This window comes from Zalophus californianus, chromosome 9 (assembly GCF_009762305.2).
Source record: "Zalophus californianus isolate mZalCal1 chromosome 9, mZalCal1.pri.v2, whole genome shotgun sequence".
Lineage (NCBI taxonomy): Eukaryota > Metazoa > Chordata > Mammalia > Carnivora > Otariidae > Zalophus > Zalophus californianus.
Genome location: NC_045603.1, coordinates 117,695,399 through 117,713,668, shown reverse-complemented (window position 1 = coordinate 117,713,668; position 18,270 = coordinate 117,695,399). Strand labels below are relative to the sequence as shown.

The 18,270-nt window shown below is 47.6% G+C and overlaps 1 protein-coding gene across 18 annotated transcripts in view; it reads left to right on the top strand.

Moving 5' to 3' along the window:
- The window catches only part of KIAA1217 (KIAA1217 ortholog), a 703,089-nt gene that overhangs the window by 676,201 nt on the left and 8,618 nt on the right, over positions 1-18,270 (top strand). For 12 of the 18 annotated variants that reach the window (XM_027594700.2, XM_027594699.2, XM_027594707.2 and 9 more), the window contains 7 exons: positions 4,149-4,279; positions 4,830-4,977; positions 6,795-7,242; positions 9,727-9,910; positions 13,977-14,140; positions 14,861-15,022; positions 18,142-18,261. In XM_027594700.2, the coding sequence (XP_027450501.2) occupies positions 4,149-4,279; positions 4,830-4,977; positions 6,795-7,242; positions 9,727-9,910; positions 13,977-14,140; positions 14,861-15,022; positions 18,142-18,261 (1,357 nt within the window). The remainder of the gene's footprint in view (positions 1-4,148; positions 4,280-4,829; positions 4,978-6,794; positions 7,243-9,726; positions 9,911-13,976; positions 14,141-14,860; positions 15,023-18,141; positions 18,262-18,270) is intronic. The other 6 variants (XM_027594693.2, XM_027594698.2, XM_027594708.2 and 3 more) reach the window with 4 other exon arrangements.

The window sequence follows — 18,270 nt, the reverse complement described above, 5'->3', positions numbered from 1 at the left end:
TATTGAAAGCATCTATCAAGTCCCACTATTGAAATGAGCAGTTTAATTACTCCCCAGTCACTAGGGCAGGCCCATCTTTTATGGTAATACATGTTTTGTTATGCAATGAAGATTTATCATAGAATGATTTCACCTTCTAGTATCATGAATAGTAATTTTTCTGGGTTCTCCTGCTGTCGGTAGTTCACTTCTTAAATCTACCCAGTTGGGACTATAAAGAAGCAACGTTCACATTCTTATGAGCAGAAGGTCCAGAAGTCTCCGTGATGGAAAGTTATTTTCTATCACCTATTTGATACTTGAGCTTCTACCACCTCAGATGCCAACCCATCGTGTCTCGTTAAAAATAGAATATTCCTCTCAGTAGCAGTCCAGAGGGGGAAAAAAATCAGAGTTCTTACTTTCCTCAAAAATGGAATTTGGCCACCGTTCACCAACATCTCAAAATTGCTTCCAAAATTTTATGTAGTTCATGCATTTGTAGACAGTTGATCACCCACCGTGAGGCGATGAGGCCGTTGCTTGTCGGAAATGTTTTTGTGACAGCCCAGTTGTCTAAATCTTGGTGTTAAGATTCTTCTTGAAACCTTCTGTAAAAATACATAGCCTTTTAAGAATATTTCATCGATTTTCCAATTAAATTATGGAAAAGGAAATTTTCTTCTTTTAAAAATTGTGTTTCTTGAGGAGCTGAGGTGAGTCTTGCTTCTGGCCTAGAAAAAGCATCTTTAGTATGTCAATACTAGCCTGAGACTAGTAGCCCCGCCCAGGAGTGAGGTAGGAGGCAGAATGGGGGACGTATGGTGGGGAGGACTCTGTGGGTGGCCGCACACGGGTAAGCCGTGCACAGAGCAGATGAGGGGCTCCAATCTCACGAAGCCAAACCTATGAGTATGTGTATGGACCAAAACAGGTGACTCACAGGTGACTCACAGGTGCCAGGTGAACCTCCACAAAGGAGAGATCCCTCTGGGCCCCAGGGATCAAGAAGATTTAACCTGAAATAAGTTATTTTTCATGTGCCCCCAGGCCCAGGGCGGGGGGCCATGTGTGTAGTGGGGTCTCAAATGGTTTGTTAAACTGAACCAGGATGGCCTGGAGGACAGGTGGGGTTCCATCAGTGGAGGCTGGCAGGGGGTGGGGGGCTCCCAGGGAGAGGGAGCCTGTGAACCAGCCCGTCTCAGGAGCAGGAAGGTAGGTGCAAGGTGTCCTTGGAGAATTGTGGCTCATCCGCTTTGGCAGGAGTGGGGTGCAAGATGCTCGATCAGGTCTCGTATCTGGGTAACGCCATTGCTGCTTGTTTGGTGACTGCCCATATCTGAGACCACACTCAGCCCGGCATGCCTGCTCGACGTCTGTGGGGCCTGTATTTACCGAGATTGGAAGATCACATAAAAACCTGGATCCAGAAACCTGGATCTCTGGCTTTTCATGGAAGCTCCTGGGTCCAACCCCAGATTCAGAACTTCTCTGGATGGAGCTTGAGAATGTGTGTTTTACAAAGCTACAGGGGAGACTCTGAAGTGTCTTCACATTTGACAGTTACTGCCGGCCTGATGAGACCAGTGAAGTTTTTTAATCAAGGACATAGCAAATTCAGAGCTCTATTTCAGAAAGGTCCCTCTGGTGATCACGTGCAGGACTGATGGAGGGGGAAACATCGGGGAAGCCATATTGAAAGCGCGTAACAGTCCAGTCCAAAGTCAGTAAGGCCTGAATCATGGAGTAGAACTAGGAAAGGGAAGAGAAATGAAATGCAGAGGGATCGGAGTAGCGGTTGAGCGCAGGTTACAAAAGACAGCCAGAAATTTCAACTCTGGAACATTAGGAAAACAATTATCTCCTCTCCCTCCCCTCCCTTTCCCTGCTCTTCCCTTACACACACACACACACACACACACACACACACACACACACACACACACACACACACACACACACACACGAAAATAAGTTCCCTTGGGCGTCATGCTGGGGTAAGTTACTGATGAGCCATTCAGATGGCAGAAAAATGAAATTTGGGTCTAGAACTGTGGAGAGCAATTGAATCAAGATCATTCCTCTTCTAATAATAGTCAGATGAAATATATTACAACAAATTGATGCTTCCTTTTAACTAAGGTAGAAGGAAAAGCAACTTACACAAATAGAACAGATTTACATATAAACCACAGCATCCGTGAACATCTGGCATTCCTTTGAGCAGAGTTCACATCTCAAGTCGTATTGATTATGTAATATTGAAAATTTGTTTTCAGCGTTCGTTTTAGCTCGCTGATGTTACACTGTGAATGAACAAATTTGATGCAACTGCTTTCTAACAGATACCATAAGCATATGAACAGAAGTGACATTGTTGTATACAATAATATCAATAGACTTTTGTATATATTCTTTGACCAACAAAGGAAAAGCTGTGACATTTAAGGGCCTCCTGTGTGCAGAGTTATGAAATCCAAGAGGCACACTGTGTAGAAGAGACTAAAATAGAATTTTGGGCAGACTGACTTTTGGTCAGATGATAGCCCCTAGGAGTATTAATTGCAGCCTGGCAGGCTTTGGGGTTGTTAATGGAACCGTGATAACATTTGGGTCTTAGCTCTTCCCTCAAAACTTGGAAGGACTGGACTGCACACTAAAATATTTCAGTTTGGTGATGAAATGGAAAATAACTTTTCCACACAGAGGTGCCAGTTTTAGAGCTCTTATGAGGGATGGCACACAGTCTCTCCTCAGGGATGTGGTACCTGTAGGAAATTTGCTGTGGGTGGGTTCAGAAAACACCGGCTACCTTTCCATAGTTCACAAATGTGGACAGGGAGCAGATGAGGCTTTCCCTTTTGGTTTTGAAGTTGCATCATTTCTTCTGAAGGGATCACAGGCAGTTTGGGTCCATTTGCCATAACGGAATGAAAGACGTCACCAAAAACCCCACTTTTCTACGGTGGATGAATTTGTTGTTTGCCCCATGGTCCTTGTGAAATATACATCGCATCCTGCCTGAATCCCTCCTGCAGTGGCTGTGCCATCCGAAACCCCCGAAACCCCCGTCTGCACGCCCACTTAGCAGGAAGGCTCTGGGCAGGCCATTTTGTTTTGCAGATCCACTGTGTCATCTTTCTCTGCTCCCCACCTGCTCTAAGCCCTGCGCCGCGGGCAGGTGGAATGCTGGTCACCTGCTGCCACCTAGTGGCTTTTCATCTCTCAACATCCTTTTCCTCCACCTTAAGAGACGTTTTCTGTTGTCAGATTTACAGGCAAATTGAAGTGATACAAACGTTTTTAGGATGCAGTTATTAATGTGCCCAGGAGACAGGATATTGTCGGATTGGTTGGTTGGTTGGTTTGGAAGACCTTCATTCAGTTCTGTTGGAACTCTAGCAGTACCTTAGAGGGTGTGTGTGTGCGTGCACGTTTCTCTCACACCCTCTTACACACACATACACACCAGAAGTCAGACTCTGATCATCTTCCCTCTGTAGCTTAGAGCAGAAAGTCAGTCCTTACTGATGAGATCTTCACTGTAAGCCAGAGGTTCGCGAACAGGGGCAAGTTTGCTTTCCTCCCCTCCCCGACCTTCCCCCACGGACATTTCCCAGGGTTTGGAGACATCCTTGTTTGTCACAGGCTCACAGCAGGTGCTATTAGTGTCTGGTGGGTAGAGGGCAGGGGTGCTGCTGAACACCCTACAGTGTACAGGACAGGCCCCTACAAGAAAGAATTATCCAGCCCAAAATATCAAGTTCCAAGTTGAGCAGGCCGCTATAACCCGATCGGGACCCCTCCTTTTGCCCCGCTACAGCACGCACTCTCAATCCCCTCTGTCACGTTACAAAGTGCATATACTCCTCCCTTAGTTGGCATCAGCATCCCCACCGAAAATAAAGAATGGGCCTTTGCCAACCAGCCACCATCTTCCCTCTGGCCAACGTGGCCGTCCCCATGAACAGGCCCTGGGAAAACTTCCTTGCACCTGCCTTACACCTCAGCAGAATATTTAAGCCAAACCAAGCTACCCTTGTGAGCTGCCATCTTAGCAGAAGGCCAGGGGAGACTGGGACGAGCCCTTTGCTACTGCAGCTGTCCCTTTTGGGGACAAAAGGTGTTCACTCCCATCTGCTGGTTTGCTTCTGCCCTCCCCCTCACAGTGAGCTGGAAGACTTTGTTGAAGACTTGAAGAAGGACTCTACATCAGCCAGCCGAGCGGTCACTCTAAAAGATGTGGAAGACGGGGCATTCCTCCTGCGGCAAGTGGGAGAAGCTGTAGCTACCCTGAAAGGTGAGCCTCCTCCTTGAAGGGAGAAGTCCGAAGCCTGTCTCCTGGGGTGTTTAAAAATCTGTCCAGTAGTGAAGGATTCGTTCATTTATGCATACGTGCATACAAGTAGCCATCAAGCACCTGTGTGTGCCAGGCGCTGTTCTAGGCACTTGGGATGCATCACTGAACAAAATAGGCAAATATCCCTGTTTACTGGACCTTCTATTTTAGTGGGTGCCAGGAGACTTAGGACTAAACGATACTAATGACAGGTTTTCTCCACTGGGCTCTTTCAATGTGCCAGGGCACCGGTGCCAAATTCATTACAAATGACCCTGAGGGACAGTTGCCTTTATCCCAAATATGCAGACAGGAAATGAGGCGCAGAGGACCCCTGCCCTTGCCCGAGGTCACGTGGAACCCAGCTCTGACAGGTGTCTGCCTCCTGAAGATGTGTGTGGAGCACGGTGGCCGATTAACCCCACGCTTCCAAGCCTATCCAGTGTGCGTGCAGGGTGGGGGCTCCTCGTTCTGCTTCTGCTACAACTCACCATCTGTTCTTGGCCTGCAGGAGAATTTCCAACCTTACAAAACAAGATGCGAGCCATCTTGCGCATAGAAGTGGAGGCCGTGCGGTTCCTGAAGGAGGAGCCCCACAGGCTGGACAGTCTCCTGCAGAGGGTGCGGAGCATGACCGACACCTTGACCATGTTGCGGAGGTAACTGGGCCTCCCCTAGGGGTGGGGAAACGTCCTGAGGAGAGACAGCGACTCCTTCCACCCCAAATATTCTATTGCACTATGACTGGAGGTTCCTGATTCTTCAACACAGGCTGGCTGTGATGGGCACAGCCTAGGGCTTAAGATTAGTAAACCTAGTAAACATTTCTTTAAAAAAATCGTTTGAAGGTGGCTCTTTTCAGGAACACTTCAAAGTTGAAGAATAGATCACAATATTTTACTAGCCTCCTTCCCTTCAGGAGCACAGATGCCTTCAGTTAGAAGGAGCAATGCGCACCGAAGTTCAAGAGACAGCATTTGGGACGCAGTGCTGCCTACCTCGGGGGCGTGGGTGGCAGGTGGGAGGAGAGATTTAGAACTGGAAGTTGCCTTCATGAAGATGACTAGTGGCAGTGAAGGAGAGGGCACGGTAGCATGAGACAGAAAGCGGGGGACAGATCCTTGGGGATCTGTTTTACTGATCCAGGGTTGGTAAAAGAAACAGAAGGGAGTAGCAGAGGAGAGTCACCAAATGCAATGTCTCCTTTCCAAAACAAAAAAGAGAGAACATTTTAATAAGAAAACGAGGCACCGATTAAAGATTATCGGTCAAGTTTGACATTGTCTGACACATAACTGCATTGACCCTAACAGTAACCCCCGAGGAAGGCATTAGGAAGCATTCTCATCCTCCTGCCCTCGTCCTCATCATTATTACACTCTATAGCAAACTGTCTGAGGCTCAGAAATCTAAGGTTCCCAACATCATAGCCAGAACGTGGCAGGACTGATGACATACAGGCACAGGTCTGGCTGAGCCCAAAGCCGTGTCCCTTCCACTGCGCCATGGGTGGAAATCGACAAATGGCATCAAATGACCCCAAAAAGCAGAGGACAACGAGGACCAACCCAGCTGCTAGATTTGAAGTCACTGTGGACCTTGCAGAAAGGCGCCGTCGAGTCCAGGTGGGGAAGCCTGATCACACAAGGCTGAGCCACATGACGAGCAGGCACAAGGAATGAGAACACCGTTGCCCCTTGAACAACTCGGGTTTGAACTGCATGGGTCTGCTTGTGTAGGAATTTTTTTCGATAAATACAGGGCAGTACTCTAAATGTGTTTTCTTTTCCTTGTGATTTTCTTAATATTTTCTTTTCTTTCTTTATTGTAAGAATACAGTGATGACATACAAACTATATGTGAATCAACTGTTTATGATGTAGGTGAGGCTTCTGGTCAACAGTGGATCATTTGTAGTTAAGTTTTTTGGGGGCAACGAAAGTTCCACGTGGATTTTCAACTGGGTAGGGGGTCAGGACCCCTAAACCCCCGCTTTTCAAGGCTTAGCTGTATGAACTGCCCTCCCCGGGGGTTTGGCAGTGCAAGGAGGAGAACGTGGAGGGCTCAGGAAGTTTTGGGGGTTGGAAGTGAGCCTCCCTGAGGGGCTGTCCAGCCAGGATTGGCTACAGGAGTTATTGTTAGAGTCCCATGTTCACTGTGCACCGCCACACAAATAGTGACAGGATGGCATCCGGCTGGGCAAGACCGCGCTAGTGGAAAGCAAGAGACAGACCATCTCGCGAGGGAAGGACTGAGAACGCAGCTATCAGCCAGCTGGGAGGCAGCTGGAGGGCATTAGGGAGTTGCTATGGAAACCCCCAACCCTGAGCTGCTACTCTGGGTTTTTGAATGTCTTAATTTTGCAAGAATAGCTTGCCTGGCTTTGGGATAACACACCGTTCGAGCTTACGCCATAAAAATAAAATGGAAGCTACCCATTTTAAGAGTTAATGTTGCTGTGCCTGGTTTCTCCCAGACACGTCACCGACGGGCTCTTGAAAGGTACAGATGCAGCCCAGGCCGCTCAGTATGTGGCGATGGAGAAGGCCACGGCCGCCGAAGTCCTGAAGAACCAGGAGGAGGCACCCCACACCTCGGGCCAGCCCCTCCCCGTGGCAGGAGTCCCCGGCGACGTGAAGTCGGAAGTGGTGCCCTTGACCATTCACCACGCACAGAGCTCTCCTGTGCTCATCCAGCCCTCCCAGCTCTCTGCCGCCCTGCTGAACCCGGCTCACCATCTGCCTGCAGGGACCGGTCCCCACCCGGCCAGCCCTCCAGCCGCCGCTCAGGAAGGGACCTCCGCTCTGCTGTCCGCTCAGGCTCCACAGTCCCCACAGACGCCCATGAACGGTTCCACCATGCAGAGCTTGTTCATCGAGGAAATCCACAGCGTGAGTGCCAAGAATAGGGCGGTATCTATTGAGGTAGGGTCCTATTTCCCTTTCTCGTAGCCCCATAAAGGAATAACACCTGGTCCTTTCCCTCGAAGATTTATCGTCTGGTTGTAAAGATAATATGTACACGTGTATATGTATCAAAGATAAATTTTTGTCAAATATATATAAACATTTATCTCCAAGATAGATTTTTAGCCCTAAAAATGGGTTTCAGTGGCCAGATTAAGAGAAAGGTCATCGGATTTCAAGAAGAGTAGGAAGGTGAAGCCCCGGTGTGCTGGGAAGTGTTTAAACACTGGCTCTCTTGTGGGGGGGGGAACGCCCTGATTTGTAGACTTTGCCCATTTCTGTGGTGTATTCTCCCATGATCACTGATTTCAAGTTACAGCAGGATGTCGGGGAACGTGCAGTTGGGGAGAAATGTGAGTCAGCGCTCCCCAGCCAGTGCGTGCGGGCCCAGGCTTAGCCCTGGTGCATGCAGGCCCTCGGAGGGTTTGCCAGTGGTCTTGGAAAATCAGTAGACTCTGGGTGAGCCGACCAGGGTGGTGAGGGCGGGCTGGGGCAGAGGACAGCCGGAGCAAAGGGAGACACGAGGAAACCTGTGTAACGGGAACAAGACAGGGCAGAGGAAGCTGGCAAGACAGGCTGCAGGGCAGTCCGAGATGCCTCAGGGTCATGGTGTGGGCATCCAGAAAAATGTTGCTGCTTGGACCGGCGATAAAAAATAGCATCTTCAGAAAATCACTCTGAAACAATGTACAGACTTGATTAAGGGGGCGGGTCTAGGATTAAGGGTGCGGGATAGGAAGTAGTTAGCCTCATCTCGGGATGAAAGGCAGAGACTGTCAAAATGGAAAGAGAAAACTAGGCCTTAACATCACAGAACAGAAAACAGGCCATGTTTTTAAAGATTCTTTTTATCTAAGAGCTGGTGTCCATGCCCGAGTAGCACAGCTTGCTGCCTCCTTCCTCCTGCCCCCTCGTGTCCTCCACTCCTTACCCCGGACCCTGGCCCTGACCCTCCTGCCTCTCTCACAGGTCGGCGGTGGATAATGCAGGTCTCAAGAGACAAATAACCTCTTCAAATGGCCACGGCCGCGGTCCTGGCAACCAGGCCTCTGAACGCTAGGTAGCTTCTGCCTGCTCCCAAGTCAGTAGCTGTGCCCTAATCCAAGTCAGCCACTCACAAAATGCATCTCACAGGAGGGGTGAAATGTGATTGCCTGACGATGATTCGATCCTCTCCTGCCCTGTGGGGCAGGGGCGCAGCCTGGAAGCCCGTTTCCTCCTGAGAATGAGTGGATCTGCCCCTTCGTACGTGTCCATATGGAAATGATGTCAGTAGGACGACCCGTTTATTTAACAGATATCTATTGAGAACCCACTGGGCACAGTTATCATTGATGTGTGTGTATTTTAAGTTTTGACTTGCGAGTCATCTCTAAAAATGCCCCGATCCGCAGAAAGGGGGCCTGGGCCTTTCTGCCCACTCCATTGCTGACGAATGAGGGGGAGCTTCCTTCACAACCAGGTCCTTACAGGCTCTGGCGCAGGCAGTGAACTGAAGGGACAAAACCCGTGCTTTCAAGAAACGTACCTGCTTGTAGGGAGAGATCGAGAACCAGTGTATGCCAGGTGATAATAAATGCTAGGAAGGACAAAGAAAGCGGAGGAGGGGTTGGTAAGGATGGTGATGGCGGAGACTCGGGTTTACGTAGCGTGACTCTTGGACAAATCCTTGTCTCCCTGGGCCCTAGCATCTCCTATGTAAAGTGTGCTGAGAAAGCGATCTCCTCTGTCTTTTCCCATTCTTACGTTGTGGGGTCCTAGTAATCCTGCTGCTGATTTCCCCTCGGCCCATCTGGAATGATTCCTGCGCTGCCCCAAAAATCACAGGAAAATGTTCTTTTCGAAAATGTTCTTTTCAAAAATGTATGGGTATTTAAAAATGCATTTCTTGTATTTCTCCCTACTGTAGAACTTGGTGGAGCTTAGAGGTAATCTAAATAACCCCCATTTTATATGTAAGAACGTTTGACCCAGAGGCCATATAGCAATTCTTAGGCAGACGTGGACTGGAGGTGTAGGAGTCTTTGTTCCCAATGAATGTTTTGGTTTTGTTCTTGTCCGTTTGCACATCTCCTCTATGATGAAAATTCAGTTTCGTGAACAGAAACTTGGTTATGGGATGCATACTTTTGAAAGCGTATCCCTGTGTCCTTTTTACTACTATTGGGAAAGTAGCAATAAATGCTCAGTAATCAGTTAATGAATGAATTTGGGTTTCTGAGCTTGCTTCTCTGTGAATGAATATCAATCACTTGGGCTTACGTGGCAGCGAGCACAGAGGCAGGTTGGTCTGAGGTACAAAAATGTCCCTCAGCACACATACCAGAGCCTTATTTTGTCAACATTTTACCTGTGTCACACCTCCCCCCTACACCGACATGAAATCCCTAATTAGCTTTCCCTCTGGTTGCTAAACTTCCTTCACTTGCGATTTTCCTTCAGAAAGCAGAAAGGAAATGGGAAGAGAAAAGGCAAAATCTGGACCACTATAACGGGAAAGAGTTTGAGAAGCTACTAGAAGAAGCTCAGGCCAATATCATGAAGTCAATTCCAAACCTGGAGATGCCACCAGCCTTGGGCCTGCACCCAAAGGGCGATGCCCCAGGAGACAAGCTCGAACTTTCAGGTGAGGTGCTCACCGAGCTGAGCAGGCTGGCTGCCCACTTAAGCACGTGATGGCCAACAGGACCAATCTCTCACTTCTCAAGAATTTTATAAAATTGTGAAACTGGAAGAACAAATCCTCAGGTATCACTAGATTCTCACTCTTACTTTTTCACCAAAACCATAGTAGGGAAACTGTGTTCTGTGTTAGGGCCCTAGAGTAGTGCCCAGTAAGGTAAAATTTAGATCCCTAGCTTCTATATTTCCTATGAATTTATGACACTTCACAGCACCAGCTGGGAGACTATGAGGGCTGCATTTAAAGTAAGAGCTTTTCATATGCTGCAGGAAGAAAATGCCAGCCTTTATGAGCTCCCAAGGGGATATTAGATCATAAGGCAAAATTGTATTTTTTAAATTAAAATTATTAGATTCTATATTAAACCAACTGAACTCTGGAAGTTAAGCATCAATGTGTCACTAACAACATAAAATAACTGTTAGAAAACCCAGCCTACTAAATCTCCAACCAACAAGCACCACACCTTACTCTGATTTCAGAGCTGTGTACAAAGACATGATTTTACTTGCAGCCCAGTGTCTTGGAGCCACATTCAGTGATGCCTCGTCCAGGAACTAAAATTAATTTGAAAAGGAATCGCCATCCTGACTCGCATGTCCAGGAACATGAAAGTAGATACAGTTTATAACCACTGAAACCCTGTCTCAGGTTTTCCTTCCCCAAAACTCCTCTAAAATCCCACTCACGGAAACTCTCCCCATCAGTCCGTGCTAAGTTTTTCTACCTCCTTTCCCCACCTGCCGGCTGCGTGAGGCCTGTTTAGGGACCTGGAGGGTGAGGCAGCACGTGCCTAGGAAGGAAGGGGCCTGGGAGGGGCGTCTTTGCTCTCCCCAAGACGGCTTTTCTCCCAGAGTTCCCGTGAGGAATTTCTCATGGGTAAGGATCTATCCCCTTCCGTTTCTATCTGGCCTAATTTGGCTCTTTCCTTTATTAATTTTGTCAGATAGTCCCTGGATGTTTTAGAATCACAAGTAAATTATAAAAAATAGTTATAAATAGAACCATTCCTTCTCCATGATTATACAGCAAAAATAATAACACTAAATTTTGTTAATTTACCACATTTGGGCTTCTTATTCCTTCAGATTAAAAAAATTGCATGAAGTATTTTTAAGAAATTAGTCTCCAAAGTATTTTTCACTCAGTTAAAATGCTCTTATTGTTCTTTTTGTTTTTATTTTATTTTTAAGTAAACCCTACACCCGGCATGGGACTTGAACTCACGACCCTGAGATCAAGAGTCGCACGCTCCACTGACGGAGCCAGCCAGATGCCCCCTTGTTTTTGGTTTTTTTAACACGTGGCCTGATTTCTTGTCAGAAAGAGTCCACTAATGTACAGGCTACCAGAAACGCATAAGGGTACAAGCCGTTACCTGCAAACGTTGGTTTCTATCACTTTTTTTTTTTTTTTTTTTTTGTCCAGAGTTGTCATTTAATGCCCGATTATCACAACACAAGGAGGTTTACACGGTGCTCATCAAGGCAGGACCTGGGGCAAAACCAGACCAGAGGGAAGTGACCTGTATAGGGTCCTGGCACAGGGACCAGGTGCCCTTGGGCCTAATCACCCTCGAGACACATCTGCCATACACAAGGCTTCTTCCCTCATCCAGGAGCCTGCAGGCTGGCTGGGCTTCTGGTCACCAAGGGTCCTTGTGGGAGAACAGGGTCCCAGGATGAGGTGGGGACCGTGGACACAATGATGAGAACCAGACGGCTGTTTGCAAACAACCCCAAAAGGCTTTCACTTCAAATGCACTAAAGCCACACGACGCTCAGATGTAGGAACACCCAAACGCTTTTACTAGGAACTAAACACTGCAAAACTGGGGCTGAGGACACTCGGGGAGGGAGTTACTTATTTGGCATGGATGTTATTTTTTTTATTTGTGTTTACTAATGAGGTAAAATTCTACACCGAGGGTTCAAAAAAAAAAAAAAACTTTTTTGTATTTCCTCTTGTGTGCACTGACTACTTCAATAAAGGGGATGGACTGAGAGCTCTTAAACATCAGTGGAAAGTTTTAGGGACTATAGCCTCATTCTGTGTTAAAGAAAAATTATTCTCAGAGCTATGTGTTAAAAAGAGCAAGGAAGACTTGATTCAAGACCACTGCAGTGGGGGAGAGAAATTGAACTCAACTCTGAATGCAGCATATCAAGGATAGGGAGGTTCTTGCTAAAGGCAGGCCAAGGGCTTGGATGTCCAGGGTGGGGAATGAAGAACCCAATCAGATATCAAGAACGGGGGATTCTTGCTAAATTGACTTAGTAGAATTCTTCGCTAAAACTGGGCTGAGCTGACCAAGGGCAAACCTAATGGAGAAAAGGGCTCAGAGGAGCCTCACCAAAGCTGGTCAAAGAGGCAGTCTTTTGGGGACGCCTGGGTGGCTCAGTGGGTTAAGCATCTGCCTTCAGTTCAGGTCATGATCCCAGGATCGAGTCTGCATCGGGCTCCCTGCTCAGCGGTGAGCCTGCTTCTCCCTCTCCCCTCTGCTCACGCTCTCTCTCTCTCGATATTTCTCTCTCTCTCAAATAAATAAATAAAATCTTTAAAAAAACAAAACAAAAACAAAACCAACGACGACGACAAAAAAAAAACAAAGAGCCTGTCTTTGTCGTTACACAGGAGAGGAGACCTGGGCCCTCCTCTGGGGCCCATCAGCCTGTGCCAGTCCCTGGAGGGACCCACGAAGCTGACGAGGCCATCCCCAGGCCGGGCTGCTGGCTTAGGCACCAGCCAGGTGGCCCAGTGCTGCTTGGGCCTTGTAGCCGGCACCCTCATGCATGAGACTAAAACCGTCCACTACACGTAATCGTGGGCATTTCACCCCGATGATTTACCCACATCCTTATTATACGTTTAAGTAGAAACTCCTCAAACAGCTCTGACTAGGTTGCCCAGAAGAGACAAACACATTCCAAGGAGGGCACGTTGTTGTTAGAGAGACCTGGGGCATAGCCCACTTGGAAGCTCCGGACCATGAATTTCTGGCTCTCCTGCTTTAGTGAGCTCTTGGGTTGAGTGCTGGTGAAGGGCAGAGCTGAGGAATATTGATAAAGGCAGGAATGGGACCCACCGTTTAAATTTTATTAAGTGCCTTTTGGGGGCAGTTTTCTGAAGAATGCTAATCAGATATCTGCATTTTCTAATCTTTGGTGTCTGTCCTCATTTATACTTCTGCAGTTCTGTGTTTACTGCCTCCTTTCATTAGCAAAGAATCGTTTCCAATCACACAACTGGGACCAAAAATCCACTTTCTCCCTGACTTTGTTCCGTCTGCCTCCCACTTGCCTTCTGGCCCTCAGTGGCCAGATTCTTCTAGCATCCCCTGCTCCAGCCCTTCCTGCTCACACTGTCTTTCAGACTTGAGGGATGGAGGCTTTAGAGGCTATGCGGGGGGCTCTGGATTGGTCTTTTTTTTAAGACTTTATTTATTTATTTTGGAGATAGGGAGCAGGAGGAGGAGCAGAGGGAAAGGGACAAAGAGACTCCACGCTGAGTGCGGAACCCAATGTGGGGCTCAATCCCACAACACTGAGATCAAAACCAAGAGTCGGCTGCTTAACTGAATGAGCCACCCAGGTACCCCTGGATTTGTCTTTAGGCTCCAATATTTCATCTCTCCAAGGAATACCCAGATTTTTTTGTTGAATAAAGAGAGCTCATACTTGCATTGCATTTACAATAAGCCAGTAAGCACTGTTCCACATGCTTCACGGATATTAAGTTATTGCATCCTCACAGGACCCCAGTGGAGAAGATCATAATAATACCCATTTAACAGATGAGAAAACCGAGGCAGAGAGAGAAGTTATTGAACTTGTGCAGGATCTTTCTGAGATTTCAAGTCAGTCAGGCTTCAGGGTCCATACCTTTAATCATCACACTAGGGAGAGACTAGAGAAATGTTTAAGTCAGATTGCATCGAGTTTCTAGAAATACACTGTTCTGGACGTTATCTTGCAAAGAGATTATTTTTCAATGATACCCTGTTTTCCAGAAGACTCTCCAAATCCAGAACAAGACTTGGACAAGCTGGGGGGTAAGTCCCCACCTCCTCCTCCCCCGCCCCCTCGGCGGAGCTACCTGCCAGGATCAGGGCTCACCACCACGAGGTCCGGCGACGTGGTCTACACCAGCAGGAAGGAGAACACCACTGCTAAGGTCTGATGGGTTAAGCGCTGGTAAACTGGTCTCTGGATTCAAATGATACCCTTAGACAAGGTTCTCTCTATTCTCCTTTAGAACACAACAAGTAGTAAGGCAGAGAAGGAGAGAATTGACTAAGCTACATCACAGGAAGGCCCCACAGATGGGAAAATGTCAGCTGGTGTTATTGGACTAGACTCAGCACTACGAGCTTTATCCTTACTTGACTTCTAGCTGCAACAATGTAAAATGCAAATCCCAAGCTACTTCCCCAGCAAGGCGGCATAAGATTGAAAATGAGGGGTGAAGAGGAAGCCAAAGAAAGACCATCTTACAAAGCTAAGTGAGATTAGCTAACATAGGAGTGAGAGTTTGCACAGAAAGATGCTCAATGAGCTCCCGCTTCCATTTCACTTGGCAAGTTCTGTCTTTTGTGCTAAATGTGAAATACAATTTCCGAGGAGATGTAGCATGGGCGGGCCTTTCTTAAAGGCACCAAATGTTGAGTAGTTACAGTTTTATTAAAAATCTTCAATCCATTCACCAAAATGACAGCTTGTACAACCAAAAAACCCAAACTAAATGCAAGGGGATATTATAGTCTTTGAACTCGATTTGAAGAGTTAGGAAGCCAACGCACCAGACAGTAAGGGAACGTGTGTTCTCGTGATTGGCCCTCTTTTCACCAGCACCTGCAGGGGTTAAGCCAGTATCTGTGATTTGAATCTTCCACAGGCAAGCAGTGAAGATGCTGTACCAAGCCCCCAGGCTAGAGCCACAAAATGTCCAGAGGAGCCTGCTTCTGCCTGGACCCCATCCCCACTACCAGTTACTACCTCCTCCTCAAAGGATGAGGAGGAAGAAGAGGAAGGAGACAAAATAATGGCAGAACTCCAGGTACGTGGATGAGGTGACTTGACTATGGCTCCTTGCCTTCATATCTAGGACTCTCTGGCTGTGTCTCTCACAGATTCATTAGCTAGAGAGGGTTGGCCAGGAGCCTTTGGACTTAGGCCCCAAAAGCTGCATCTTCTGGCCTTGGCTTCCACTTTTCCAAGATGGCGCTGAACTAGGCTCTCGGGGTACCTCATGACATGTGTAAGGAATGATCATTTCACAAAATAGCTCGGGAAGTTTATACAGAAGATCAATTGCAAGTTTTCCTAGCTCTGGCTGAGAGGATTTGCTTTCCTTGCTTTTAGTCTTAATACTCGGCTTCATTTCAAAAGCAATTAAGACAGGGATCAGAAATACCAGCCATTGTCTTGTCTTCCTAAGGACTGACTAAGGCCCACTTCAAGTGGGGTCCCATCCTTTGGTTTTAATACTCGAATGGCTGCCCTTAGGCCTTCTGCTCTCCATATCAGGCTCCCATTCGGTGTCAGTGTCACCTTTTCAAATATTCTGACAAGTTGAACGATTCCCATTTTCTTTGGCCTGTTTGAGAAATGATACTTTATGTATTAGTTCTGGATTTTTATTTTTTAACTAATTGACAGACTCCATCCATAGGATTAAGGATGGGGTACAGAAACTAGACTCAAAGCTTATCCCACATTCAAATCATGGCTGTGAATCTACCTTGGTTGTACGTTCTAAGAACTTTTCGAACCAGAGACATATGCACAATTCCCAGACCAAAGTCTGTTCGTAGAATATTTCACTTTGACCCATACTTATTGTAGGATTTTTTCCCCCCCTTGGATGGTCAGATGGTCAGACCACAACCACGTAGGGCTCCAAAACATGTTGCCTGTTCACCAGTGTACTCGTGGTTTTTGTGAAGGCCCCACAGATCCACATTCTTCACGTGGAGTAGAGAGACTTGCAAACCGTGTCATTTCTACCGCGGCAGTTCTGTTTTTCCTTGGTGGTAACTGCCAAAATCGGGCTGTTTGGATTCACAGGGCTGCTGGGTTGATTTATGAATATGGGTGAGCCCTTCCGAGCCTCACTAAAACTCCCAAACTGGCCTGGGACATCCCTCCCACCAGTCAGCTTCCAGACAGGTTTTCTGAATGGTTAGAGAGTGTCATTCGTAAGAACCATAGATTGCTAAGGTTAGGGACGCATGCAACAGTTGAGAGTGTGGAGGTGTCTGTCACTCAGTGATCCAGTGAGGACCCCCTGGCTGAGGACACTGGCAATGACAAGCCTGCTGGTTGTTGGGGGATCGGGCCTTGTCCGAAGATGTGGAGGCAGGTTCTGGGACCATTCATTATAGCATCTGCCCCAAAGCATGGTAAGAATTGATCACGGCCCAGTTTGGCTCAAATGGACGACAAAGCAGTAGGTGATTTTAAATCCGTGCAAGGTGAGCAGTCACTACTAATCCAAGAAGCAGAGACTTTAGGCTTGTGAATAATCCTTCACTAGCCCCCAATCAGAAGTCATCTCTTTATTCCAGCTTCTTCGAGCTCGTGGCTTGAGACCATTTCCCTCCACTGAGGCCTACATACCGCGGATGCTTTCTTTGACTGAAAGTTTTCAGAGGCTGGAGTATTTGGCTCCTTGTTGTAGTATTGGTAATACTGGTGAATAAAGTGCTCTAAGCCTAACTTAGCCAAAGCCAGGCAGCTCTCCTGCGGGGGACAGGGACCCAACCTGCTGCCTCAGAAGGTCAGTCGCAGGCTCTGGACTTCGATGCCCCCAGGCAGGACAAGGAGCAGGTGCAACCTCCAGAATGAAACTGTGGGGCACCTCTCTGCTCCAGGGTACCAGGCATCAGAAGAAGCCACAGGCTCCCAAGTCCATGGTCTGACAGCCCAGTGGAGATGGCGAGTGGCCTTAGTGGGCATCTCCAGGGCCAGCAAGGACTGGGGTGTCTGAGGGACTGCAAGGGGGAGCCAGCGCTTCAGGCACGGGGAGAGCGAGTGCAGTAGGGGGAGAGCAGGCCAGCAAGGCCCCAGGCATTGGCTTCATTTATATTTTAGGACCCGTCCTGAAATGGTCAGCTCGGTGCGGGCATGGGTTATTCTCTCTGCCTACAGAGTTCTTCCCAAAGGAGCATACTTGACATTAAGAAAATACGACGCAATTATTTGGGATTTTTTTCATTTAAATAACTGGTCTTTAGTCCCAGGTGCGCATTCAAATTATTTGGGGGAGTTTTTTAAAAAAGAAAAAAAGACCTCTGAATGAATTATTCTCCGGGTGATGCCTGGGTAACAGAATTGTTTTTTAACAAGGTGACATGTAGTTGAGTTGAGAACCACTGATTTCAAGAAGCTGGACACTGGGGTCCTTCATCTTTCTTGCTTTCACGATCATATTGTCCCTCCCTCTCTCTGCCCCAGAGATACAGTCTGTGCTTTCTGTCCGTCTGAGAACTGGCCTTCCTCACCCCATGTTCACGTGAGCCGACGTGGGCTCCTAGAACCAAACCAGATAGTTTTCACGGACAGGGCTAGAGGCTTAGGCAACCCCGAGGCCGCTCAGAATCCCCCCGGGTGCTAAAGAGCATCATCACTTTATTCTAATGCACTTCAGAACCCCTCAGAGGATGGGAGTCCCTCACTACGGCAGACAGTAAATTGGTAAGGATTACTTCTGTTGTACGATTGAGAGGTTTGCAATATTCTGTGCCCTTTTTTCTCTGACCTCAAGAAAGCTGGTTAAAAAAAAGAAGAAGAAAAGAAAGAAAATGACCAAGAAAAAAGAAAGATAGTTTCTTGTTTTAATTCAATTATAAATTCAACATTTTTTTAAAGGTCAAAGCAAGAAGCCCTATTACATGTAAATCAGGTTCTGGAAGAAAGGGCATTCCTTTCAAGGCTTCTGTCCATTAATCCTGCTGGGCGCAGACAGGAAAGAAGCCTTTGCCCCTGGCTCAGCCCTCAGCTTTGCTCCCTGAGGCCCAAATGCAGAGCCCGTTTCGCAGACACTGCCTCCCTGGCCCCGTGTGACCTGCGTGCAGGCCTGGGCTCAGGTCTCCGTGTCTCTGGATTCTGCCTCCTGCCTCCTTCCTCCTCCCTGCACCTGGATCCCCGGTTAACCTCAGTATTTTAATCCCTCAGGCATTCCAGAAGTGTTCCTTTATGGATGTAAATTCAAACAGTCATGCCGAGCAGTGCCGGGCTGACAGTCACGTTAAAGACACTAGGCCGGGGGCCACGGTCCCACCCAAGGAGAAGAAGGTAACGTGG